At 43.4% G+C, this 25883-nt stretch overlaps 1 protein-coding gene across 3 annotated transcripts; it reads left to right on the forward strand.

Annotated features, from left to right (window-relative positions):
* The first annotated feature begins 544 nt into the window (after nucleotides 1-544).
* On the forward strand, nucleotides 545-25883 carry FBXO21 (F-box protein 21). Of its 3 annotated transcripts, none has more exons than XM_088136639.1 (12): nucleotides 545-799; nucleotides 5946-6081; nucleotides 8278-8372; nucleotides 9763-9884; nucleotides 11474-11620; nucleotides 12393-12529; nucleotides 12760-12896; nucleotides 14774-14950; nucleotides 16684-16816; nucleotides 17907-18097; nucleotides 20721-20878; nucleotides 23690-25883. In XM_088136639.1, the coding sequence occupies exons 1-12, from the start codon at nucleotides 582-584 to the stop codon at nucleotides 23863-23865; spliced, it is 1827 nt and encodes a 608-aa protein (XP_087992765.1). In that variant the 5' UTR covers nucleotides 545-581; the 3' UTR covers nucleotides 23866-25883. The 3 variants fall into 3 exon arrangements, with proteins under 3 accessions (XP_087992765.1, XP_087992766.1, XP_087992767.1); XM_088136640.1 differs by having other exon boundaries at nucleotides 17925-18097; XM_088136641.1 differs by lacking the exons at nucleotides 16684-16816; nucleotides 17907-18097.

The raw sequence follows: 25883 nt of genomic DNA on the forward strand, positions 1-25883 counted from the left end.
GTTCGTAATGATAATAGTTTTAGCTATTTATTGTTTCACTTCTGTCGTACGCCGCCCAGAGTCACTGGCTTTGAGACGAGCAGCTATATAAGATAGATGGATGGATAGATAGGGATGGATGGATGGATGGATGGATAGACGATAGAGATGATAGATAGTAGATAGATATGATGATAAATAGATGATAGATGATAGGGGAGAGAGAGAGAGAGGATATAGATAAGGATGGATGGATGGATGGATGGATGGATGGATGGATGGATGGATGGATGGATGGATGGATGGATGGATGATAGGTGGTAGATAGATAATAGATAGATATGACAGATGATAGAGTGATGATATAGACAGACAGACAGACAGAGTACCAACCACCCCCACCCTCATCAGCGTGTCCAGGCGCGGCACCGGGATGCAGCGGAGCAGGAACCCGCTCGGCCGCGTGCGCCTCTCCCCCGGCCAGGCACTTGGCAGACGTCCCCCGAGGGCCCCTCCCGACGCGCATGCGCATGCGCATGCGCCCGGCCGCGCTGGCCTCTTTAAAGACGCTCCCCGGCAGCCAATCCCGCTCGGCCGGCAAGATGGAGGCGGCTGAGAGGGAGCCCGGCGCGGCGGAGCAGCAGCGGGCGGCCCCGGCCCCACTCGGGCTGACGGAGCTGCCCGGCGAGCTGCTGGAGCTCATCCTGTGCTGCGGCTCGCTGGGCGCCGCCGACCTGGGCCGCCTGGCCTGCACCTGCCGCCGCCTGAGGGAGGCCTGCCAGCCCCGCGGGAAGGTCTGGCGTGAGCAGCTCCGGCGCAGGTGGGCGGGGGCGCCTCTGGGCGTGTGCAGAGCGCGGGGGCTGGGGCGAAAGGGAGGGGGTGCCCCAGCCGCAGGAGCCTCCGGGCTTGGCGTCTGGAAGGGGGTGTCTCTGGGCATGTGCAGAGGGCGGAGCGAGGAGGAGGGGCGGAGACCCGGCCCGGAGCAGCTTCCGGGTGTTGCAGCGCCTGATGCGCCCGGAATGGCGAGATTGGGGAGGGTGCCTCTGGGCGTGGGCAGAGGGCCGGGGGCAAGGAGGAGGAGGAGGAGGGATGGAGTCCCGGGCGGGTGTCAGGTTGGGAAGGGGGCGCCTCTGGGCACGTGCAGAGGGCCGGGGGCAAGGAGGAGGGGGTGCCCCAGGCCAAAAGGAGCTTCCCAGTTTCGCAGCAGGTGATGCACCGGGAATGGCGAGGGTGGGAAGGGATGCCTCTGGGCGTGGGCAGAGGGCTGGCGGGGGAGAAGGAAGAAAGCGCTCAGGAGTGTTCAGCCGTTTGCTTCGGGCTTGGGTGTAAAATAGAGGCTACCAGTTGGGAAGGCGATGCCCCTTGGGCGGGGAGGAATAAGGGGAGGAGGCCGAAGCTGCAGACCGTGAAGATGTTTTTCGGCCCGTGTCAAAGTGGTCAGGATGGGGGGGGGTTGACCCAGCTGGAGTGGCAGTATTGGGAAGGTGGAGCCTCTGAGCATGGCCAGAATGCAGGGGAGAGGTTAGTTAAGGTGTATTCTGATTGTAGACCACCTTGATAAAATGAGTAAGCGTGTCCAATAGAAGGGTACATCAGTCGTAAAAGGAATAAAAGATGTAAAGTCTTGTAAATAAACACTAAGCCAATACAACAGTTCCCTGCTGCAATGAAGTTAAATCATATAAACGTCTCAGTCAGAGGCAGGAAATTAGTTGCAGTTCCAGATAGGCGTCTTCCCTAAGCCTCTCCTGTTTTGCCGAAGTATTAGGCAGGGCATTAGGGCTGGATCCCCTGTTAGGAAAGTCACTGACAATGCAGTGAGAGCTGTTAAGGAGGCAGGAATCTTGCCCAATAAAATGTTTGCATCCTTTTGGGTTGGAGGTCTCAAGCGCCCCGATCACCTGCTGTGCAAGGACTAAAAACGGTGACCATCCACGCTTCATAAGGCTGCTGTTCCTCCTTCCAAAATTAGTGTGTTCATCGTAGCTGGATTACGAGATGTAGAAAATTTTCCAGTGTTGGTCGATTGTATTGATTCTTGGTAGGTGCATTTTTAGAAGCTGTGTCTTGCGAAGGAGGTGCTCAGATCTGTTTTCTGCTGGGCATTTCTGGCCTGAAATCAGTCCAAAAACTAGAATGAGAAAGCAAGTTCACCCAGGAACAATTGGAGCTGGGATATACCTTGAAATGAGGCAAAATTATTGAGGTCCAAATAATCCAGAATCTCCTTCTGTAGAGCCCATGGAAATATCTTTTTCATTAGGACAGTCTTTGTTGATCCAGTAATCTAAAACTGGGCAATGTAGCGCTTCACTTCTGCTTCTGAAATGCTGTTTGGTAGCATTTGAATCCCACACCCATCAGGGCTCATTAAAGCAGCCACATTAAAACAGCCATGTTGGACTCACACATTTGTTCATTTCCCAAGTGTTTCCAGAATATGACCCGAAGCAATCCTAACAATTTACTGTTTCCACAAGGGTAATTTCAGAAGTCTGAAGTTACATTCCCCTTTGATTATCAGTGTCTGATAAAGCACTATGGTAGTTTCCAAATTAACATCAAGGGGGGTTTTTTAAACAAAAAATGCTGAATTAATAACAGATGTTTTGCAAAGAAATAAACATTGAAATAGTTTTCTAAACTTCTGTCAGATGGCATGACGTAGTTGCAATCTAATGGGGAAAAAATAAGACGACTTAATATTCCTCCCATAGGTCAGCTTAATACTGAATTTTAAACTGTCCGTGGTCAGACTTGCTATCATTTTGTTGCTGGTTTCATTGTTCTAAATTCCTAGAAAAGTTCTGTGAAAGGGAAGAGGGTGCTTGGGTGAGAATCTATCAATCCATCTTGGTTATTTCCATATCCTGTAATTATTCAGGGTGTTGGTGAAATCATCAGCCATTCTGACTGGGAAATTTGTGAGTTTCTTCAGACTCTACCTACCTCCAAGGACAAACCTTTAGAAGTCCTCCTTCCCTGCATAGTTTAGAGCAGTGTTTCTTAAATGTTTTGCTCTCGGGACCCCTTCCCACTTTTAAAAATTATGGAGGACCCCAAAAGAGCTTTTCTTTATAAGGGTTTCAGGTAGTCCCAGGTTAAGAAAGCGACCCATAGTTAAGAATGGAGCCTATTGTAGCAAAATTTGAGTTAAATACCCAATGGTTAAATATACAGTGTTTCGAATTAAATACACAATGATTGGAGTTAAATACCCAATGGTTAAAAATACAGTGTTTCGAGTTAAATACATAATGATTGGAGTTAAATACACAATGGTTAAATATACAGTGTTTCGAGTTAAATACATAATGATTGGAGTTAAATACATGGTTAAAAATAGTGTTTCGAGTTAAATACATAATGATTGGAGTTAAATACACAGGTTAAAAATACAGTGTTCCGAGTTAAATACACAATGTTTTGAATTAAATACACAATGGTTCAAGTTAATTACACAATGCTACTTATACAGTACTAATAACAATATTACAATACTACTTATACAATAATACTGTTCTGGCTTACATACTAATTTGACTTAAGGACAGACCTTGGGAACAGAGCTTCTTCTTAAACTGGGGACTATCTGCATATTTATCTATAGTTCCAGTGTTAAAAATTAAAATGGATGCATTTGTAGAATATTTATTGAATCATGTAAAAATAATAAACATTAGATACTAACATTAAAATATTCTTCATGAAAAACTGTATTTACATTTTTGCATATATCTTTAATACCTGGCAAATAATTTTGATTTCACAGACCCCTGAAAGGGTCTTGGGGGACCCCAGGGGTCCTTGGGCCGCACTTTAAGAAATGCTGGTTTAGAGATTGTCAGAGGCCTAAAAGTTAACCCAGCAGTGATCTGCCTGTGACAAAGCAAAATTCTGTTCCTAAACCAAATTACATGTCAAATGTGGCCTTCTATGCATCAATATTTCCTGCTATGATAGGCCCTCGGTGGTCGTGATAGCCATACAGTCCTGGGCTGCATTCAGTGAGGACACTTGGACATTGAACCCCCCCCCCCCCGGCCAAGACAGATGCCACGGGAACTCCAGCATTACCCCCCTCCAGCCATTTTTTTAAAAAAATCCCTTGCATCCTCCTCCTCTTAGTTATTCCACACTGGATGATCATTTACTGAGCTGTGTTCTCTGTGATTTCAAAATCTCTTCCTGGTGAGTTGCCACCCGTGCAAACTCTGGTTGAAAAGCCCATCCTCTTCAATAGGCACTGGGTTGCCCTTGCTTATGTTAAACTTCATTTTTTAAAAAATATTTTATTTTACTATCTGGCAGCGTTTGTGAGGGACACATCCAACAGCCTGCTTTGCCATTCCCAAATATTATATCAGTTTTCTGTATCTGTTCGCTTTCATCCCTGCTTTATGTAGTTCCTTTTCTGTGATCGATGAATTTAGTCGTGCAGAGGCCAGAGCGTGCCAAATGACTCTTTCCCTGGAATATGGTCACACACTGTCACATTATTATTGCAACTGTTTATTTTAGGACAGCAAGGAAAGAATAATTCCTCCAGCTGAATTTTGCAATAGAGGATTTAAAGCCCTCAGATGTAATTACTTAAAATGGAGCCTGGCCCAGAGGAACAGGGTCAATAACTCTTCGCCTGCCAGAAAGTTTCACATTCAAAGAAATGGCTGCTTTTGGAAAACAGGCCTCTCTTACCGCTAGCCCACACAGTTGGATCCGAATCTTTGGATGGTCCAATTTGGCTGCTGGCGTGCTAAAGCTGATCTCTGCATCGCAGACACAGCTTGGAAGCAAACCCAGATTTTTAGCTTGCTGAACTCGCCGATTGTTCAGCCTCTTCTGCAGGTGCAGACGGAATATCTGCTTCCTTTGAACGGTTCAGTCTGAGTTTTGCAAGCCAACTGGCAGTTGGGAAAAGAGAAAGAGCTTGTCTTCCTCTGCCAAGACATGAACAAAGCCAGGCAGCCTGCAGACTTCGCCTTCTCCCAGGAAGAAGCCAGGGACAGAAATTCACATGTATCTCTTTCCAGCTGTCTTGTCATTACGGACTGTGCAAGTGTGAATGCAAACGCTTGCAAGTTGTACTTTGCTCTCCAGCAGTGAAAGAAAGCGATGTCGGTAAATGTCCTGAACTAAAAAGTAAAAAAAATATATATATGTGTGGCATCCTTGCAGTCTTCTGTATGTATCGTGATGTGGTTTGCACTGGATAGGGATTGTATGTAAGGTGTAGGAGAAGGTGACTTTGATTCTCCTCACCCCCTTTCTTGGAGAATGGAAATACTTGGCATATGCATCCATTTATTTCCTAACTATTCCAATATAATAGACATAATTAAAAAAAAAAAAAGAGGGAGAGGAGAGAATCTATCGAAGTATTTCCTTCCTTCCTTCCTTTCTTGGCCCTCCTTTCCCTTTGACTTACCCATTATAGTGGCTTTTAGGCATCAGTGCACTTCTGGATGAATGGCCTTCCTAGCTGGTGGGAAAGGAAGAAGGAACTGGTGGCTGAATCTGACTGCACCAAAATAATGTCATTAAGCTGTTTATTTTATCTAATTAGAAGGTTCTGTCACTGAGGAGGACGTGGTGGGTCTGTTGCTGATTCGGATGCTGAAAATAACAGCTCTGCTGAGCTGAGTGGAAGATGATTGTTTCCATACTAAGCCATTTGTTCAGGATCAGCAGCCAGCTTTGAAAATTTCCCCATCCTTCTTCCCCTTTCAGTGGACTCTCCACTGTCACGTTCATAGATAGATAGTTTTGTTTAATTAAAAAATAAATGTCTCTGCAGCAGATCTAAAATAAGTTAAAAGGGGTAAAAATGAATTTTTTCCCCTTAACCTGCAAACAAAGCACAGCCTTGGTTTTGTCTGGCCAAATGTTAGGCTCTCGTTCAGATTGTGAACTAATTGTGACGACGGGGCGTGAATTTTCATACGGTATGTCTTTCTCTGACGTAGGTGGCCTGCTTTAATGAAGTACTATAATCAGACAGATAGTGTGAATTGGCTAGAAGAATACAAAGAACGGGAGAAAGCAGGCTTGAAAGCTCAAAGGATCGTCGCCTCATTTTCCAAAAGGTTCTTTTCAGAGCACGTAAGAGTTTTCTGGCTGATCTTGCAAATAAATCCAATGTATTGTTACTTGTTTATACGAAAGAACCAGATTGCCTTTTTGTTTTTCTGCCTGTGTTTTTTGGGGGGGGGGGGGTTTACCTTTTTTTTCTGGCTTCCAGTATGTGATAGTAAATGTCTCAAATCCTGACCCTTGATAGAGTGCTTCACACCTGTGAAATTGCTTGAGAGTACATATATAACTAACAGGATTCTGAAATAATGTGTAATGAGATATAATGCGAGTCTGTTGCCCCGGCAGCTTGATTATGTATGGGGCATATTCTTAAAATCTGTCTAGTTAAATATTTACTGTTCCTTAAATAGTAAATATTACTATTACAAATACATCTTTCCTGAGAGCCAGTTTGGTGTAGTGGTTAAGATGCTGGCCTAGAAACCAGGAGACTGAGTTCTAGGCCTCCCTTGAAAGCAAAGATAGTCCCAATAGTAACAGGCGCCTTGGGCGCAATCCCAAAACATCTGGAGCACCACTTGAACACCATCGGCATTGACAAAATCACCATCAGTCCATTGCAAAAGGCAGCTTGACTTGGAACAGCTCACATCTTGCAACGATACCTTTAACGCCATCAAACAACATCTGCCTATCCCAGGTCCTTGGGAAGGACTCGATACGTGGACAAAAATGCCAGATCCAGTCTAAACATTGGGCTGACTTGTGTGACCAACAATAATAATTGTATATGTGTGTGTGTGTGCGCGCGCCAGTTTGGTGTAGTGGTGAAGGTGCTGGCCTAGAAACTAGGAAACTGAGTTCTAGGCCTTTCTTAGCCATGAAAGCTGGCTGGGTGACTTTGGGCCAGTCGCATTCTCAGCCCAACCTACCTCACAGTTGTGGGACAATAGGAGGCAGATGTATTAAGTAGGTTTGCCACCTTGTGTGCGTGTGTGCGTGTGTGCGCGCCTTTGAGTCCGTCCTGACTCCTGGCAACTGCCTGAACAAGGCCCTGCAATTTTCTTGGCAAGGTTTTCAAAAGAGGTTTGCCCTGGCCTCCTCCTTCCTAGGGCTGGGAGGGAGAGGCTGGGCCAAGATTGCCACCAAGTTATATATTTAGAAAAGGCAAGATAAAAATCTAATAATACTTAAATAGTAAATATTGTTATTACTGTTCTACAAATTCTGCATGTAAATCCAAATGGGTGGCTTAAAGTTTAAACCCTGTTATAGAACGGGCCATTCCTGCCTTTCCCTTGGCTTCCCACCTTAAAAACCAGGGAGACTTCCCCAACCGAAAGGGAAATGGGCAAGAATGCTCTTGTAAGAGTAGCTCATGGAGGCTCCCACCTTCCTCAAACCCTGAGCAAAAAAATGAGTCATAACATTTTTTGTTAAAGGTATCTCCACCTGGATCTCTCCACTGCAATTTGGTACTTTCTCCTGACAGAATTTGGGGGGCATATTCTGAGCCAGCGTGTCCAGTGATGAAGGGTTGGAGTAGGACTGGGGAGCCCTTCAGCTGGTTTCCTGGTTCCCCTCTCTCTGCCCAGTTACTTTCACAAGGTAGTCGTTGCAAAGCCAGCCCTTTGAGGGAGTCCAGACAAGAAGCACCAACCATGAGTACGCACGACCTTTATTGTACCAGTAACAGAATCTTGCAATCTGAAAGCACTTCTCCTCCCCCTTCCTTTTACTCTCCTGAAAGCTTGAAACTTCTGAAATGCTTCCTCCACTCCCATCCCTCCTTCGGACTCAGATTTCGTTTATCAGACCATTGTCCAGGTTGCAGCTCTTCCTGTCTCCCAAGGTCATTCCCACAGACCATTACATCTGGGGATAAAATGGAGATTGCTGCCTTGAGTTCCTGGATATCAAATCTAATAATAATCACATGTCATTTTTTTGAAAACAGGCATATGGCCTATGAATCATAGTAAAAGTGCTTTCTCAATTTGAGCCCCCTCAAGCCATGGAAACTCTGCCCCCTCCCCAGCAATAATTTGGGCAGGTTTGCTTCAAACTCTCAGCTGGTTTTGTTGGGGCTTGGAGAAGTCAAATCTGCAATGGTGCTTTGTGTCCTGCAATCATCTTGTTCAACGGGTTTTCTTTTAAAAACGAACTAATCCAAAAGCTAAATATGAAATTGTATCTGATTATTCCTGGGGTTGTTGTAGAAAGCTGTTTAGCAGTAAAATAATTGGCCTGTTCTTCCATTAGGTGCCCTGCGATGGCTTCACTGATGTCGAGACTCTTGATTGCCCAAGCCATTTCTTTGAGGATGAGCTGATGTCCATTCTTAACACAGGAGACAGGTGAGGCTGATTCTAAAACTCTAGGAAAGAACATTTGGTGGCTTTTTCGGTGTGCATAGTAGACACGTCAACTTTACATTTTATTTTCAAATTACATTTGTGTCCTGCCTGTTTCCCGAAGAGCTCGGGGCCAGGCTACCTAAGATTCCTTCTCCATCTGTTATCTTCCCAACAAGCCTTTGAGGTACGTTCAACTGAAAAATCATCACACACCTTAAAAAAATTAAGAATTAATTAAGAATTAAAATCTCCACGAGAACTGTTCCATCCAATTTGTGAGAAAAAGAGAAAATGGGTTGTTTTTATATGGTGTTTGCTGTAGACATCATCTTAGATTTCCTGCAAGACTTCATACAAAAAGAACCTGCTTTCACAAGTAGATTTTATGGACTAAAACTCAGCTGGGTTATCTGCTAAAGTTTATTTAATTGAACAGCCCTTTTGTTAAGCAGGCTATTTTTAATTTTATGAAAAAGGTTTCATAAACTTTTTATTATGATTGGAATGTGGGGTGTGGACTGGTTATGAATTGTTTTATCTAAAATACACGTTCTTTCTAAAGGTTTCACAGAATTTTAAATGGACAGCGTTTTTGCACTTATGTCATTTTCCAGTTCTGCAGGTTAACTTTCTATATTGATGAGGTTTTTTAATTAAATAAAATTAAAACCATTTGAATCTTTGCAAAGGCTTCGCACATCTTTATGAAGCAGGAAGGGTCTCGATTACCTCTTTACTACAGTCTTTGCTCTTTCTTTTCACAAAGCAAAATTGTTTCCCTGAACATGTTTAGAATCCTGTTGCTTCTTTAGGAAATAAATATATATTAGGGGTGTGCAGATCAGCTATATTCTGATTTTGGATTCTGTATGGATCAGCCCTGCAGTCTAAATGGAATTTTAGAATTTTGGTTGATTCCACTTTCTGCTCTGATTTTAAAATAATGTTGAATGAATGAATTGATTTGAAGGCATCCTGTTTATTCAGTGATGTGATCCAGATCCTCTGACTCCAAAAGAGGATTCAGTTTGGAGATTGGATCTAACCACCTCCAGATTGGATGTCTCAATGGAAACTTTTTGCCTATATTTATAGCTCCCAAGTTTTCAGGGTTGGAATTGTTTTGAAACTCAACTGTAATTCTTGTAAGTTTCCTACCGCAGAGGTGATATCATGAATTAAGGACAACATTACCTTTATAAACAAGGTAATAACACCTTTAATAAAATCCTGCTTTTCCCTCTGGGCTCTTGGTTCTCCCTGCTGTCTCTTGCCTGAAATCTCTTTTAAACATTCATTCAGGACTTCCTCTTTGCAATCATAGTCTGTTTTCTGTTCTTCTGGGGGTTGCCAAGAAATATTCACCACGGTGGCTTCCTTTACCCTGCAGGAAAGGGCTGACGTGGAAGTACTATGCAAAGAAAATTCTTTACTTTCTGCGGCAACAGAACATTTTAAAGAAACTGAAGACATACCTTCAGTACTCAGCAGATGAGCAGTCCTTTTTGGAAGGTTGGTAATGGCCCAGAAAGGATAACATGGAATAATTGATTTTGAAAGTGACTCCACAAAGCTCCACAAATTCTTGTGTGCCTGAAAACTTCATTAACAGAAGTGGTGAGCAAACCGTGATTGATCCATAGCCTAATCTCAGGTGTGCGATCAAGAAAAAAAACCAAGTTCTCCTCTTGGGCTCAAATATTGCCTCTCAGACTCAATGTGTTCTGCGTTTATCTGAAGGTAAAAGGTCTCAGTTATGTGCACACTAATTTGTTTTTCTGTGTTAGGCTCTTTCCGCTTTGTCCTAATGTCTAATGTCTGTTAATGTCTAATAAAGTTGGGCAATCTTTCAGTAGCTGGGATTTGGGAGGAGTCTCAGGGCTTCAGCGGGCAAAGTGATTACAAATAAGCAGGGCCTAGATTTCTTTTTGGAGAGGGGATCTGGGAGGGAGTCTGGTTGCAAAACTACTTTCAGTCCATTTTAGAGCTTACGCTGCAGTGTTCCTGTAGAAAACCACGCCACCCATTTTCAGCAGCCAGTCAAACTTTATTTCAGTCAAAGACCAGTATAGAATGAAACAATTAACAAACTGTTTAAAAGTAAAAGAGGAGGACCAAACATAAAATGTGAGCTAAAAGAATAATACAGAATATTATCATTATTGTTACTGTTTTCAGCAGTTAGGTTCAGAGGAGGTTAGTTAGGGCTATAAGGAAAGGAGATCTAGGGTCTCATTTACTCTGGAGCCAAAGATTGCCCACCTCCATAGTACCTGGTTTAAAGCTGGCCAAATTCTGGCTAAGGGGCTGTTTGACAAAGGCATAAGCACTGCTAGGCAAGAGTGGGTAAATATTGGGGGATTAGTGGCAACCCACTTTCATCTGTAGCTGAAGAATATGTGAATGTAAAAGATAGGGGCTCCCACAAACTTGACTTGTGGGAGCCCTTACCTTTTATATGCTGAATATTTAGGGAGTGTCTGAGCACGACACTGCCTCCCGCTTCAGACAGTTCTGTTTTATTTCAAAACCTCCAGACTTTTTGTCACCTGAGTTTGCTATTAGAGGGGATAGCATTCATTTTTGGTGGGGAGGGCAAGCAGCTTGAAGTCCTGTGACAAATTAAGACAGTGGACAAATTAAGTGGAATCAGAAGAGTTGTTTAAAGGAATGGGAGATTAGGGTAGATGATTGTGAAACTGAAGTAGAAAGAAATCTCAAAGAAAAGTAGTAAAAAGGAGAAGTAGAAGTCCTTCAGTGAAAACCATGCTATAAGGTAGCTATATATCCCTTTGAACGCTAAATATCTTCACGCTGAGGTTGGGCATCCAACTCAGCATTGCTCCAATTCAGTGTTTCTCAACCTCAGCAACTTTAAGTTGTCTGGGGAATTCTGGGAGTCGAAGTCCAGACATCTTAAAGTTGCTGAGGTTGAGAAACACTGCTCTAATCTGAATTTGTGCACTGAGTGGGGCCTTTACCTAAATGGCCCCTGTCTGCTTGGTGTTTCTATCATTTGGTGTCAAATGATGTTTCTGCTTAGGGTTGTAGCCTATCTACCATCCAAACCCACGTCCTGCATCTCTCCTGGCTTTTCCTAGGAGCTGTGCTGATCGACCAATACTGTAACCCTTTGTCGGAGATCTCCCTCAAGGGTATCCAGGCCCAGATCGATGACATTGTTGCTAAAGTTTGTGAATTTCTCAAATCCAAAAATCCCAGACATCCAAGTGTGGACCGAAAAGCAGGTATGGCATTAACTCAGTTCCCTTTTGTCACCCGTTTCTATGACAGACCTGCTTTTCTGGGAGAGGAAACCCATCCACAGTTGCCAAATCAACAGTGGTAGCCAATCAAGACCAAAGATATTGGACCTGACTCCTTGATACATTTAATCCAGAAATGGGTAACCCGGGCTCTGTGGATCAGTAATTTGGGCAACTTGCACTTAACTCCCAGAGTTCCCCAGCCAGCACGGTCATCGCTGAGAATTCTGGGAGCTGAAGTCCACACATCCGGAAGTTGCTGAAGTTGGAAATACAGATGTGACTGAACTACAGATTCCAGCAGCAGTAGATCCAGCAGGAGAGCATGTTGGGAGTTGTCATTCAGCAACACCTGAAGAGGCACAGGTTGCACACCTCTGATTGTGTGTCCATAATGTGTGTCCTCTGGTGGTTGTGGGGAAAAACAGGAAGAGGAAGTGTTACATAGTCCGTGCTGAGCTCCAGAGGGAGAGGCGAAATATCAAACTAATAAGCAGTTGCATTTATTTGCTTAAATAAATAGTGAGACAGTATGGTGTGGCGGTTAAGGTGTTGTGGCTAATGGGAGATCCAGGTTCAAGTCCATCTCCAGCCATGGAAACTCCCTGCTTTCTGGGGCCCATCATTCTCTTTCAGCCCAACTAGCTTTGCAGCCTTGGAGGAGGGAGTGATAACTCTACTGGAAGAAAGATGGGGTAGAAATAAATAAGCAATGCTTTCTCTTATTTTCATTGCCTTTTTTTTTTTTTTTAAGGAGAGGTCTTGATAGTCTCTCAGGTGGAGCTTCAGAGTCAGGTTCTTGATGCCATGAACTATGTCCTCTACGAGCAGTTGAAATACCGAGGAAACGAGGTGGATTATTACAATTCTCAGAATTCATACATCCATCAGGTAAGGCCTTCTTGACCAGACAAGGTTGAGCAATATTTTTAGTCCATATTTTGGTTTGGGGTTTCGTTCAGTTTGATATAACCTCAAACCGATTGGCGCAAAAGTTATGCAGTCAGTTTCTCCAAAGCGTACTAGTTCTGGGGACTAAATCTTCCCTTTTTTTCAGCGTTTTTTAAAATTCCAGATCCAAGGAGCAGCCAAAACTTCTCATTTTTCTCCCTTTCCTTCAGGTTTTAATTCGCAGGACTGGAATCCCAATCAGCTTGTCGGTGCTGTATTTGACGATTGCCAAGCAGTTGGGTGTCCAGCTCGAGGCAGTCAATTTTCCCAGTCACTTTCTGCTCAGGTGGTCCCAAGGAAGAGAAAGGTAAGCTTATTTTCCCATTCCTCTTGGCTTCTGCGCATTCCTCCCGGGAAACCAGTTTTCCAAACTGGCATGCGAGCGAGAGTGACAGCTATCTCAGGCAACGCTACATTTAAACCTCCCAGGTTGCAGTTTTCTTGTTAATCATTGCCAGATGATGAAGTCATAGTTTAAAAAAAAAAAAGGGGGGGTAATGTGTTTTCTTCTGCAAAAGAAAACTGGTTGTGCTTGATTAGAAGACCCTGTTACTTAGCGGTGGAGAAATCAGTCATCAATAGCATTGTACTACAGTCTCATTAACCCCAGGAAAAGTGGTTGGCGTGTGAACAGAAAGCTATCAATCCACTCTTGGAGAGCTCTCTCGATGTTACAGGCTGATGAGGGCACAGCTGTCTGGAAGGAACAGAAGCAGATTTCCAGCGGGTGAAACAGCTTTTGCTCATAGGCCTCTCATGATCCTTCATCATTGTATCGATTCTGTTTTAGCGTTTAAGTGGTGCCGTTTCACACCGTACGACGTCATGGCAGGAGGCCGAGGCTCATGTGCACCATTTCTTCTTTTGCAAAACACCCACTTAAACCTCAAAACGGTGCTCCAGATCAGCCTCCTGAAGGGCTATATGAAGAGATGGGCTTTGTGTTAGCCCTGCAAGGTGGTCCAGACAAGAAGCTCAGCTCTGAGTTTCTTTATTGTAAGGTTACATTAGCAGAATCTTGCAAGACTGAAAATATTTCTCCTCTCCTTTCCTTTTACTCTCCAGAAAACTAGGGAGGGTCTCTTCTGAAACTTCCCACGTCCCCTCTCCTGTGGGCTGAGAAATCTTCTACATGCTGGTTGTCCTGTCTCCTGAGGTCATTCCCACAGACCATTACACTTTGGGGGTGTTATTTCAGATATGTGGCACGCAACTCCGACAGAGAGCAGCACCCTATGGAGGGGAAGCTACGTGCTCTTGCATTGTGCCTGCATTTCTCTTGCAGTCTGTGCAACGGGCTAAAACTGGCAAGATGGAAACAAGCGTTAAAGGAGAACAGTTGCATGCATTTAAATAACTTGCGTTATCTATTTAATAGCTCTCACTTGCCCCCAGGTTCATGGGGGCTTGGTTTTTTATAGTTGAGAGATCCGTTTTTGAAGTTGTAAACCTGCTGGTGCCTTGAGTGCTTACCCCAGTGCCAGCTACATACTTGTCTCTGTTTTCTTTGTTAAGATTCTTTTAACGACGTCGTGTGTCATTCTCCAGCCTTAAATTTATTTTTCAAGGGTACCTCGAGAGATTTGCATAAGTCAGCAGAAATGTATTTTGCAAGCGTTTTTTTTGCTTTTGTATAATGTGAGAACCCAGTCATGGGAGGGCAACTGAGATTTATAGTTTACCGGGGCTCAGCCAACAAACCATACTTTAAAGCATTTTGGCTTCGCCAGTTGAATTTCATTATTTCAAAACGGCTGAATTTTGATAAACTTCCAGCTGTTTTTCTTGCTTGAAGGTCAGTGTAATAGCAGTTCACTCAAATTTCCATCCTTAAGCACTCTCAGTGCAAAAAAAACAACCCGAATTTTGGATGCTTTGATGTGTGGGAATGGGAATGTGAGCCACGTGACATCCATTACTTCCTTTTAAAATGGCCTTAAAATTCCTTATAATTGTTACCACCTCACCAGACAGCTGCTGCAGGTATGAATGAACCCAGTCCATGCGTAGTTCTAAGGTTCTGGCTTGCCTGTCATCTGTCCCTTTTCTCTGTGTTGTAAAAACAAGGCTATTGCGACCCAACAGATGAAATCCCGTTGTCTTGTGCAAGAGGGTCCGCTGTTCTGTCTAGCATCAGAAGTGCTGTACACTAATTCGCCTTCGGTTTCATTTTTCTTTTGCCAGGAGCACCAATATATTTGACTACACATACATCGATGCTTTTGGGAAGGGGCGGCAGCTGAATGTGAAAGAATGCGAATACTTGATTGGGCACCATGTGACGGAGGAATTCTATGGCGTGGCCACAGCCAAAGAGGTTCTGCAGCGAATGGTGGGCAACTTGTTAAATATTGGAAAGCGGTAAGAATCCAGCAAAGCATTGTGTAAGCGTTAGCATTGCATTAGAGGAGGCCTGAGTCCCCCCCCCCCATGACCATGGAGATCTAAGTCCACACTTGACCATGGAGCTCGATGAGGATCTTTGGGCCAGGCAGTCTCTTAGCCCAGCCTACCTCACAAAGTTATTGTTGGGTTATAAGGAGGGGAGGTTCAATGGGTTACAGTGAAGGGAGATTTCCATGTAAGTTCATTTACATTCTCCCAAGCTGAATATAAATGAAATACAGTAATGTTGTGCTTTTAGGATATGCTGAAGCAGCTAAAGCTTGTCTCTTCTGTAAACTCATTAAGAAGACTTAAACCAGCTGTCCTTATATGTAATAAGAGATCTGCTTTTATATACCATCAAAGCCAAGCACAGCCACCTGTGGTCCACCCGCTTTAACTTCCCAGTACCCTGTCAAACAGTTCTGGAAATATGAGACCTTGCTTATCAGTGTAAAGGAATGTAGCAGTGACCTTGGTGAAGGAATAGCTGGACCATTGATGGAGGTGAAATAGCAGCTCAGTCCTGGGAAAGTGAAAAGTATGAGAGAGAATCTCAAATCAGCCCTGCCTTGTTTCTGCTTGGTATAAGAGGGGGCATGGAGTGACTCCGACGGGCTTTCAAGATTCTGTTATTACACCCTACAACAAGAAAGTAGCATTCTTAGAATGCTTGTAATTTCTGTTTCCTGACCTGGCATACCTCAAAGGGCTGAAAGTCCGGGACATGAGAATTATGAGTTGGGGTTGACATTGAGCAAATTAATATTTCAAACCAGCTAATTGCAATTATTGGTAACTTCAGTTAAACACAGGTTTACTATTAAAGGCAAAGCCTCTTTTGAGTTGAGCTGTATTCCTGATGATTTCATGGATAGCTCTAGCTAACTTTCCTGGCCACAGTATGAAGTGTCTTACCATTGTGTTGTTTCAGCTCCCCAATCTAACATACAACCCTGGAATTTCCAGGTCATTCCCCCTCCAAGTACTAATCAGGTTTAATTCCACTTAGCTCTTCAGAATCACCCAAGATTATTAAGGCGCTGCCATCTAGCTGGGCTGCTTTAGTATTATTTTAGTTTTATTTTTGGAAATGAACTTCATGAGAAGCAGGTGCGTGATAATTAGCTGCTCTTGGGTTAACATGGTTCTAGGTGGAGAACTAGGTCTGTGTGCTGAGTTAGGAGAAAAGAGAGAGTTGGGCTTAAGTAACATTTACAAGGTTTTATGAGCTTTGCAAGAAGTGTGTTCTTTCAGGAATGGTGGAAAGTTCTGGGTGTGTATCTGCTGGAGAGGAGAAAATCAAGGGCAGAAACAATCATGGTCTTTAAATATCTGAAAAAAATGTCCTGAAGAAGATAAATCTTAGAAAGTTTCTTGTTATAGAAGGTGGGAGGGGTGGTTAGAAAAGGAAGCAAGATTTGAGCTAAACATTGAAAGAAACTTCAAAACAGTAGGAGTTGTTTGACAGTGGAAGAAAGGAGTGGAGTTAATGGACTGGTTATGTGGTAGGCTTTCGACCAGTGGCAGTATATAAGCAACAACATTAATTATGCGTTTGACGCAAGATCTGGGACTGTGACTGCTTTGGAGAAAGACGGGCCAGCTAACCGTGTGGTAATTGGCAGTGGGACATCACAGCTAGATGATGGTAAATGTATCTATGAAAGCATGACTTTGATTTGAACATGTAGGTATCTGTTTGCTAGGGAAAGCACTGACCAGTCATACCAGCTCCTGAGAGACTCTCTGGATCTGTACTTGGCCATGTATCCAGACAACGTGCAGCATCTAATGCTCCAAGCTAGATTGTATTTCCACCTCGGAATCTGGCCAGAGAAGGTACTTTGGATTCATGCTACGTCAGTGAAGTACCAGATGCATGAACTAAGTATGGAGATGGATGGGTGTTGCTTCTCCTAAAGCACTTGGTTGTCTCTCCTTCCACTTCCCCTTCTCTTTTGAAAAGTTGGAGCCGTACCGAAGTCATCTGCTTTGCATTTTTGGTAGCCCCATTATTGACCCCAGAACTTTCTTCTTCAGTTGGCCAAACTCTTACAAACCTTAAAATCGTTGAAAGCACTGACCTACAGCATTCTCATATATTTTTTTTTTCCCCTTCCTCTTCTTTCTCTCATAGTCCTTGGAGGCTCCAAATGATCCCACTCAGTTGCTGAATGAGTTGTGTCGCCATCCAGATCTTGTTCTCTGTGTTGCCGCTCTTTGATTGCTTTGATTTACTGCTGTTATTTTAGCCCATTGTTTTTATGTGACTTGTTTTTTTATCCCCCATTGCCTTTTCTGTATGTAATTCAACTTGGTTTGTTTTTTTCTTGCGTGATGAGGATTTGTTAAAAGTAACAGATGCCAGATGTATCTATGCTGCCGAAAAAGTGAAGAAAGATATTTCAGCTCTGGTTTATTTAACTTATCTTTGGAGGCTGTGCAATAACATTATTGCGTGTGTGTGTGTTTTTTCCTCTTTTAAACCATCTTCAGAGGATGGTGTATCCTGAAAGACAGTTTAAAAAAATTCAGTAATTAAGTAAATTCAGATAAAGCTAGCCTGCTTTTGTGATCTCTGGACTAAAATATGAGTTTTCAGACTTGTCTTTAAGTCCAAAAGCACACAGTTTCTCTCTCCCATTCTGACTCTTGCAAAAACTGTACTGAATGAAATGAAAAAAGGATATTTAGGGGGAAAAAATCCTGGAATATTGGTTTAAGCTTCAATCCATTTTATTACAACTTATCTATTTTTTAATAACTTACAGAAAGAGTGACAAAAAGGAAATATGCAGAACTGTCCAGTAACTGCTGGCCAGGTATCACATGCTAAATACTGAAAACGATGAAATAAATATCATAGACTGGAGTTATTGAACGTTGAGCTATAGGAGGGTTGATTGGGAGCTCTTTTGCTCTGTTAAAGGTTCTGGACATCTTACAGCACATTCAGGCCTTGGACCCATCCCAACAAGGAGCAGTGGGGTATTTAGTTCAACATACCCTGGAACATATTGACCGTCGGAAAGAAGAATTAGGTCCGGATGTGAAGCTTCATTTCGAGGAGAAACACAGAGACATCTGCTATTCTGTCGGCCTGATTATGAAACACAAAAGGTGAGCGTGTGTCACCTCATCCTTTTCCACCAAGATTCTGCAATGGCTGATTTCTCTGTTGAAGTAGGGATCCATATCTGTAGGACCAAAACATAGGGCAAGATGGGCAAGTGTGTAGGGTCAGCCTTTTCAAGTAGACCAGGTCAGGAAACCACGTGACTCACTGTAAAATAGAGTAAATAAAATTTTTACTCTAAAATATTGTTAGAGGGTATAATGACAGAACCTTGAAAGCTTGATGGAGATTCTCTCTCCTCTCTATCCTAAAAAGAATCAAGACAAATTAGGGTTTTCTCCTCATCCCCTCCTATCTCTCCAGTCTAAGTTGATACTTTCTGTAGATGGTTGTTCAGTTCCTTCTACAAGGCCATCTCCAGACTCCTCTGCATACCGAAGGAAGACCTAACCCCTGCTCAGCTGGGAATCATGGGAGATGTTGTCATGTGTACGTAGAAGGTGCCAAATTGAGTAGATCCAGCTGAACCCTCAACTAACACCATGGCTTGGTCTTGGGTTTTGGGTCATCAGGAAAGGAATTGGACTGAATTCTTGTCAGCCTTTTAAAAACATACTTTTTACAGTCTTAATTTCACTGGCAAGTCTCAGCAGGTTATTTTCTCCAAAGATGCAGAAAGTTGCCTTAGGCTAGCCCTTCGGGGTAGACCAAGTTAGGAAACAGACACCGCATGAACTACTGGAACTCTACTTTATAGTTGTTGAATATAATGACAGAAACGTGAAAGCCCAACAGAGGTTTTATCTTTCCCCTCTTATACATCTCCCCTAAAGAGAATCTAGGGGAGGCAGTCTTGAGTTTTTTCCTCACCCCTTCCCATCTGTCTGAGCTAACTTGATATTTACCTAATTCCTTCTTCATGCTCTTCTGCACATAGTCCCCTGTTCCCATAATCCTGACTTCCCTTTGTGGAATGAGGAGATTTGCTAGAGCTGCTGTTGATGTCCAAGCAAGTTATAAAATTGAGTTTCCATTGTAGGGGTTTCTACTTGCATGGTAGCCCTGGCTGTTTGTTTTGTACAGATCGTCAATTTCTGAGAATGGGCAAGTGGGGAAAATGAAGTAGATGCTACTCCTACCCCTGAATTTCAGCATGTGGTGGTTATTATTTTTGTACTGGCATTTCTTTTGAAAACAGATGATGGCCATTCTCAATCAGATCGCCAAAGGAATTCCCTTTAAAATAAAGATATAAAGAGAGTGCTTCGCCCCCCCAAAGCCTTCACACTCCAAATCCAGTCCCAAAGGTTGCCAGGCAGGCCACAGTGAGAAACCCAGCCTGATCATAAACGAAACAAGAATAATGACTTCCCAACGAGATGATCTCCTTTATCATGAAGAGAATCTTATACAAACAGCAAAAGGGGCGGGGACAGTTTTATCTGCCCGTGCACCATAAGGACAGAGTTAAAATTAGATGAGCGAAAACACCATTTCTGGTTTGCCGGTGTTATTTTTAATAGTCTTCGAACGGAGTTGCAAAGCTTCACGGCCAAGCTTTGTGGTTCTACCCAAATGCCGAGATAGCATGGCAAAGCAGCAGAGTCAGCACCAGGGTGCTGAGGCACGCGGGGACACGTTTCGTGAGTCATCTTTCTAGGTTAAACAAAATAGAAATGTGAGTGCGTACAGGTGGGTGTGATTTATTCATCACTGTATGTAGGCAACGGGGGCACATTTAGAGGGGGGATTTGCAGGCAGTCTCGCAAATGGCAGCTATGAGGGTAGTCCAACCCTCACCTCCACTCCCACCCCCACATTTCTTAGAAGACAAAGTTTTGAGATAGTTGCTTATCACTGTTTCTTAATCTCCCAGGGCCGCCTCCACCACCCCAGTTTATTTTTGGTGTTCACCCCATCCCCAGCAACTGGGCAGGCTTCCATACAGCCCTGACCTGCAGCCTTTTACCCCCTCTATTTTCTTAGAATACGTCTGAAACCTATGCTGAGGCTAAGGTCTTTTGAAAATAAAGTGCGCGGCCCAATGCTGATAATCCATTTTGCAACATAGCCGCTGTCCATTTTGATATTTATTATTTTTAATATAGTTGAGTGGATCAGGGAACTTGGTGGGAATCAAGAGGTCTGTGGGTGAATGCTGTCTTTGAAGTACCTAATAATTAAGAGTGCAGGATATCAGAGGGAAAGGTTCTGACTCAATCCATGCTTTGCTGTCTCTGCTGAGCAAATGGGTTTTGCTTCCCAGCTGTTGACCTCTGTTGTAGGCTGCCCCCCCCGCAAAAAACCTGACTCCTAGATGAAGCTGTTGACAAGTAACAACTCTAGAAATGACATAATTGATAAATAATAACTGCGGTTGTGGGTGAGGTGTTCTCCACTGTTAGCAACCAGAAGAGAACATACGTTGTTCTAAGTCGCAGTACGTGGGTGGAGTCTTCCATAAGTCATTAATGAGAATATGAGTTTATATGTCTCTGTGCCAAAGGGTTCTCACACAAGGGGGCATCACTTAACATTGGTTATTCTGCAGCATCCATCCTCGTTCTCAGTGCAGAGTCTCCCAACCTGCCTGCATGTTAACCTGCCCAGACTGCCAGCCATTCAACCGTTCATGGAGTTGTGTGTCCTCTTTCTCTTTGAATTTAGATATGGCTACAACTGTGTGATCTATGGTTGGGATCCAGCATGTATGATGGGACGTGAATGGATCCGAAACATGAATGTCCACAGCTTGCCGCATGGTCCCCACCAGCCTTTCTACAATGTTTTAGTGGAAGATGGGTCATGCCGTTATGCTGCCCAAGGTAAGCAGGCGGTGTTTTCAACAAGCTTATTCATGGTTGCCTGCCCTTCATTTAGACATATGGGAAGAAAACTTATCCCAGTGCAGGGTAGTTAATTCATTTCCCCTCCACTAAGTTATTCTCAGAATTAATAAAGTAGAACTGGGAATGTTTTGGTCCGCAGACACAGTGAGACCCAAGACAGTGCCAGTTGTCACATTTGCCTGCTCAGCAAATCAGGCTGGCAAACTTTGAGGCTTCACGGCTGTATTTTGCTCTTGAAGTAAAATTCCAATTATGCAAGATGTAGACTCTTAAAATTAAAGAACTGTAATCCCAAGAATTGGCCTCAAACCCAGAAGCGAACAGATTCGCTGTCATTCCACCTCAAAGACCATTCCTGGTATCTCCAGGTTCAATAGTGTGATTTTTGGTGGTTCGTTGATGGGCTCCAGCAGGGTTGTTCTTACAGCTTATGGTAGATCATGCTCCTAGCATGCTGAAGTTCTACATTCAACCCCTGTCATCTCTTGATAGGGCTGGGAAAACTCCCAATAACTCCCAATCAACTGGTGTCAACGGTGCTGACCTAAACGGATGGAAGTTCTAACGCAGCCCAAGGCAGCTTAGTAGTGATTGAGTGGGTTTTCATAATGCTTCACTGATGTGTGGAACTGATCCTTCTCTCATAATGCTCACTGCCTGTTTCCTGATAAGAACAGCATGAGATGGAAAACTAATCTGCAAATTTCCTATGATATTTTTAGTAAGGCTTAGAATAAATGGTTCTCCCAGTAGAGGGCACTCGGAACAACTGCAACGGTGACTGGAACATCACATTTGCCTTTTCTTCTTCTTCTCCTCCTCCTCCTCCTCCTCCCCCTCCCCCAGTAATCTAAACTTGGTCCACAACTCAGCTTCTGTTACAAGGGTATACAAAATTTGGATTAGAAAGCCTGTCTCAGTTGAGAAAACAAGTTGAGCTGGAGAAAGAGAGGATTCTTGGATGTAATATAAGAGATTGTGGGGGGAAGGGGGCAGTTAGTGATGAAAGGAAAGGAAGTTTTGGAACTCTGTAGATTGGCCAACTGGCAGTTCACAGATGCAGTGAGAAAATGGGGTTACTAATTTGCTGAGAACTTTGAAAAAATGGGGTGGCTATTTAACTCAAGGTGGGAGATTGCTGATCGATATTATGCTTTCTCACAGATTAAAGCCCTTGGCTCTGAATTGAAAGCTTTGCCAGACACCTTTTTGTTCATTTTTCTGCAGTATTTATTTAGTGAGTACAGTACGTTCCCAGGTTGTCAGTGTCTTCAGTGTGGGAAAACCCCACCTCCAGTGAAAGTAACATCCAGGAATATCATCAAAATACATGAGCAGCATGAAGGCCTCAGAATCAAAATAAAATAGGACAACCCCGGCATATAAACAGTGCATAAGAGAACGGAAACCTTTAACTATTATTAAACTGCAGTGACAACCTGTAATGAGGCAACTTAAGAGTTTAAGGCCAACTCTGCGAGGATATCGAGATGTGCTGTGGGTTCAGCCCTGGAGGTGGCCCTTTTGGTTAGCATCACAAAAACATTCCTACCCTCACTGAGTTTCTACATCAGCATTTCTCAACCTTAGCAACTTTAAGATGTGTGGACTTCAATTCCCAGGATTCCCCAGCCAGTCATGCTGGCTGGGGAATTCTGGGAATTGAAGTCCACACATCTTCAAGTCGCTAAGGTTAAGAAACACTGTTCTGCATGGAGGAGTCCTCACTGACCTTGCACCTCCCCATGACTTTGGGAGCACCCAAGGGAGAGCCCCTAAAGAGGATAGCCAAGTCATACTGAGCCTTGAAGACAAAGTCCTCTGAAGCAATCGATGTCTTGTCGCTCTCCTTGCATGCTTGAGGCTCAAAGCAAAAGAGATGATTCCCTCCCCTTCCATTTATATTGGTTCAGATTCAACTTAAATGGAAACCAAGCCAGTCATCTTACAAGGAAACTCATGAGATGAGCATACATTGGTCTCCAAGCCTAAGTAAACATGTTTACCTGCTCCCTCTCTGGAATTCCCAAGACACATAAATCAGTAACACTATTTCTGCTTTGGATATTGTTCATGCAACTCTAATAGGCCCAACAGCAACAACATAATTGCATCAATCTGCATTTGACATTTCCCTTAACCTGAAAGCGGGTTATTTTGAGAGCCTTGCAGTCTTCTTCCACGGCTCAGGTTTAGTAAAGGGCAGACACATACAGCTGTATTTTTTCTCCTCCACTGAGAACTGGCCTATTCTAAAATTGCTCGTTTTTAAAAAAAGAAATAACTATGGGTTTATTGCATCCTCTTGTGTAAGGGAGGTATAACAAATGCAAAAAAGTAACTTTTCAAGAAGAAGGAGATTTCAGCAGCTTTGGCTCTTATTCAACATCTTCATTCCAAACGACAACTGAAGTTGATGAATAGCAGCAGGCGGAAACTGCTCTCTTCCTGGCAAATTACGGTGGTCGAGTCCCACCCAGCTCGGCAAGGTCAAGGAAGCAGGAATTACATCGATTTCAGGAAGGCATCTTTAATGTATTTAACATTAGGAGTAAATACACAGTCTTAGAAAGTGTAAGAATTTCCAATCTTTGTTTATAGTGAGTTTGTTAAGGCAGAGTGTCATTGAACACCTTGAATTGTTTCATCCCAGGTTTATTGACACCTGGCTTGAGTTGCCAATTATGAGTTAAGCTACCAATGGATTCCCTTCCTATCTCCTATTCCCTTAACATCCATGACTCTTCTAGCCTCCCCACAATCTTTCACTTTTCCTTCTTTTTGCAGAGAATCTAGAGCCCAACCCAGAACCTCGTGAGATTCCTCACCCAGACATCGGTCGTTACTTCGAGGAGTTCGCTGACACATACTATGTTGCAAACGCAGAGTTGGAGATTCGGTACCCTGACGATTTGGAGCTCACCCGTTTGGCTGCCCAGGAAACTGATGAGACAGATGAATGAGGCCTTTTTTTAAAAAAATCCCCTTTTTCTGTGCAAGGACAAAAGAGACTTTGTACAGCAGTTGCAAGAATTTCAACGTGGGGAAGCCACTAGTCTGGGGGAATTACATTTTGCTAGCTAGGAGTGAAGCATTTGTTATGTAACCCCTCAATTGTGTTGTGCTGACGCTTGTAAAACAATGTGGGTCATGCAAGTTGTAGAGACCGCCTTCTCTACAGGGTCCTCACTGTATGAAGAACTTCTGGACCTTAAAAGTTCTAATTCTTGAGATTTTCAGCGGCCTGCAGATGGAAGCTGTGGATGATTTATAGGTAGGGCTTTCTGGAATGAACATAACATCTTCCTTCTTCACTCAAGTTTGACTAGCAATGCAGTGCCAAAACCTTAGGAATTATGTTGACACTTCCTTACTCAAAGATCTCATAGAAGCATCGATGGGATTGCTCTCCACTACTTCAGGCCGACAACTTGAATTAGGAAAACTGCATTGTATTTTTTCTTTCCTGCAGGTTTTTTGGAGTCACATTCCAGCACACACACAATGCCACCTTGGTGATGAAGCTGAATATGAATATCATCCTTTCATTCTGCTTATTTGCTGCTTGTTCTCTCCATAAAGAAAGGACGCACCATTATCATGAACAGTGTATTTCTCAAACATAACTTGTGTGGGAGGAAAACAAAGCACAGAAGGACGTAGTGTTAATGTCTAAAATTTCCTTTTCTCAGGGAATATACATGAGATCGGAGTTGGTTGCTTTGCAAGCCATCTGGCAGAAAAAAAAAATGATCATGCTTATTTACCTTTCATCGGGCATTGTAAATATATATTGCAAGGCTGTGGAATATGTAATTTCTAAATTGGTGTGTCTGAGCAGAGTGCAGTTGACACTTGCTGGATTACGTGTTTAGTGGCACAGGAGGTAAGCTATTAATTATCACATTGTAAAGGATAAAATGATACACTTCTATGATCTTAGTCCTGAATGTTGCTGTTTGTAGCGGTGAAATTGGTATTTTCAGGATCGCTCTTAATTTGCATGCTGTGTTTTCATACTCTTTGCAAAGCACATTTCCCTGTGAAATGTAGCATTACCTACAGGGAGTGACTTGAAACAACTCGGAGGTTTGAGTGAGATTGTTGCTCTGGGAACACCTGCACGTCCTTTGACGTGCATACGTGTTTGGATTGTGGTTGTGGAGCTGAATCCACTGGTGGGTTGCATCAAGCTGAAATCGTCGTCCCTTGCAACGGCAGCCGCCAATGGTGATGACCTCCCTTGAGACGTGAGCGCGCGCCAACTCCCGGGCGCAGGACGACGTCTGAATCGTCCTAGGAGATCCAGCAAAGCTGACAACTCAGGTTGCCGAAGTTTGGCCAACGGGGCAAGAAGAAAGCCGTTCTTTCACGGCAACTTTAAAGCAACTTGAAAAGGCCAAATTGGGTGGGCTGACCTCCTTTGCCGTTCACGAAGTCCAAACCCCTTCTTGTTTGAGGGGTGAAAATGTTAGCAATACAGAGTCCAAAATTTAGCAATACATAGTCCCTCTTGTTGTTGGAAAGATGCTGCAACTGAGAAATAAGCAAACAATGAATCTGCCTCGAACTGCAACTTTTAACCTACAGCTGGCTGTGGGTCCCCTGTTATTCCGGGTCAGGTGACCCCAATCAGAAGTGTTTTAATTTTCCCCTCTGGGTCGTTGGGGGTCTGATGTTTGCCTGCCATACCTCCCTCCTCCTGAACTTCTATTTTTTTTTTTTTCCCTAAAGTGCTTGGAATTTCTCCTTCGTATGAAAGTGCTATATAAATACATGCGTCTCTATCTATCCATCTAGTTATCTTCAAGCAGTTTTGAAGGTATTTAAAAAGCAGAATTTGTACAGCTCATCAATACTGTATGCAGTTTTGATCATAAAATGCACTATTTTTAGGATAGTCACAAATGTAGGGCTCTATTCCCTTCCTGCCCCCCCCCCCCAGCACTTGATGTATTTCTGGAATAAAATGTCAGCCTTA

Source organism: Python bivittatus, unplaced genomic scaffold (assembly GCF_059951505.1).
Source record: "Python bivittatus isolate LINGU-HERP-01145 unplaced genomic scaffold, Pbiv_v1 ctg000110_np1212, whole genome shotgun sequence".
NCBI classification, from domain to species: domain Eukaryota; kingdom Metazoa; phylum Chordata; class Lepidosauria; order Squamata; family Pythonidae; genus Python; species Python bivittatus.

Coding starts and splice junctions, on each gene's coding strand:
- FBXO21 (XM_088136639.1), top strand. CDS start 582: ATGGAGGCGGCTGAGAGGGAGCCCGGCGCGGCGGAGCAGCAGCGGGCG. Junction 800..5,945: donor CGTGAGCAGCTCCGGCGCAG/GTGGGCGGGGGC, acceptor TCTCTGACGTAG/GTGGCCTGCTTTAATGAAGT. Junction 12,530..12,759: donor AGAATTCATACATCCATCAG/GTAAGGCCTTCT, acceptor CCTTTCCTTCAG/GTTTTAATTCGCAGGACTGG.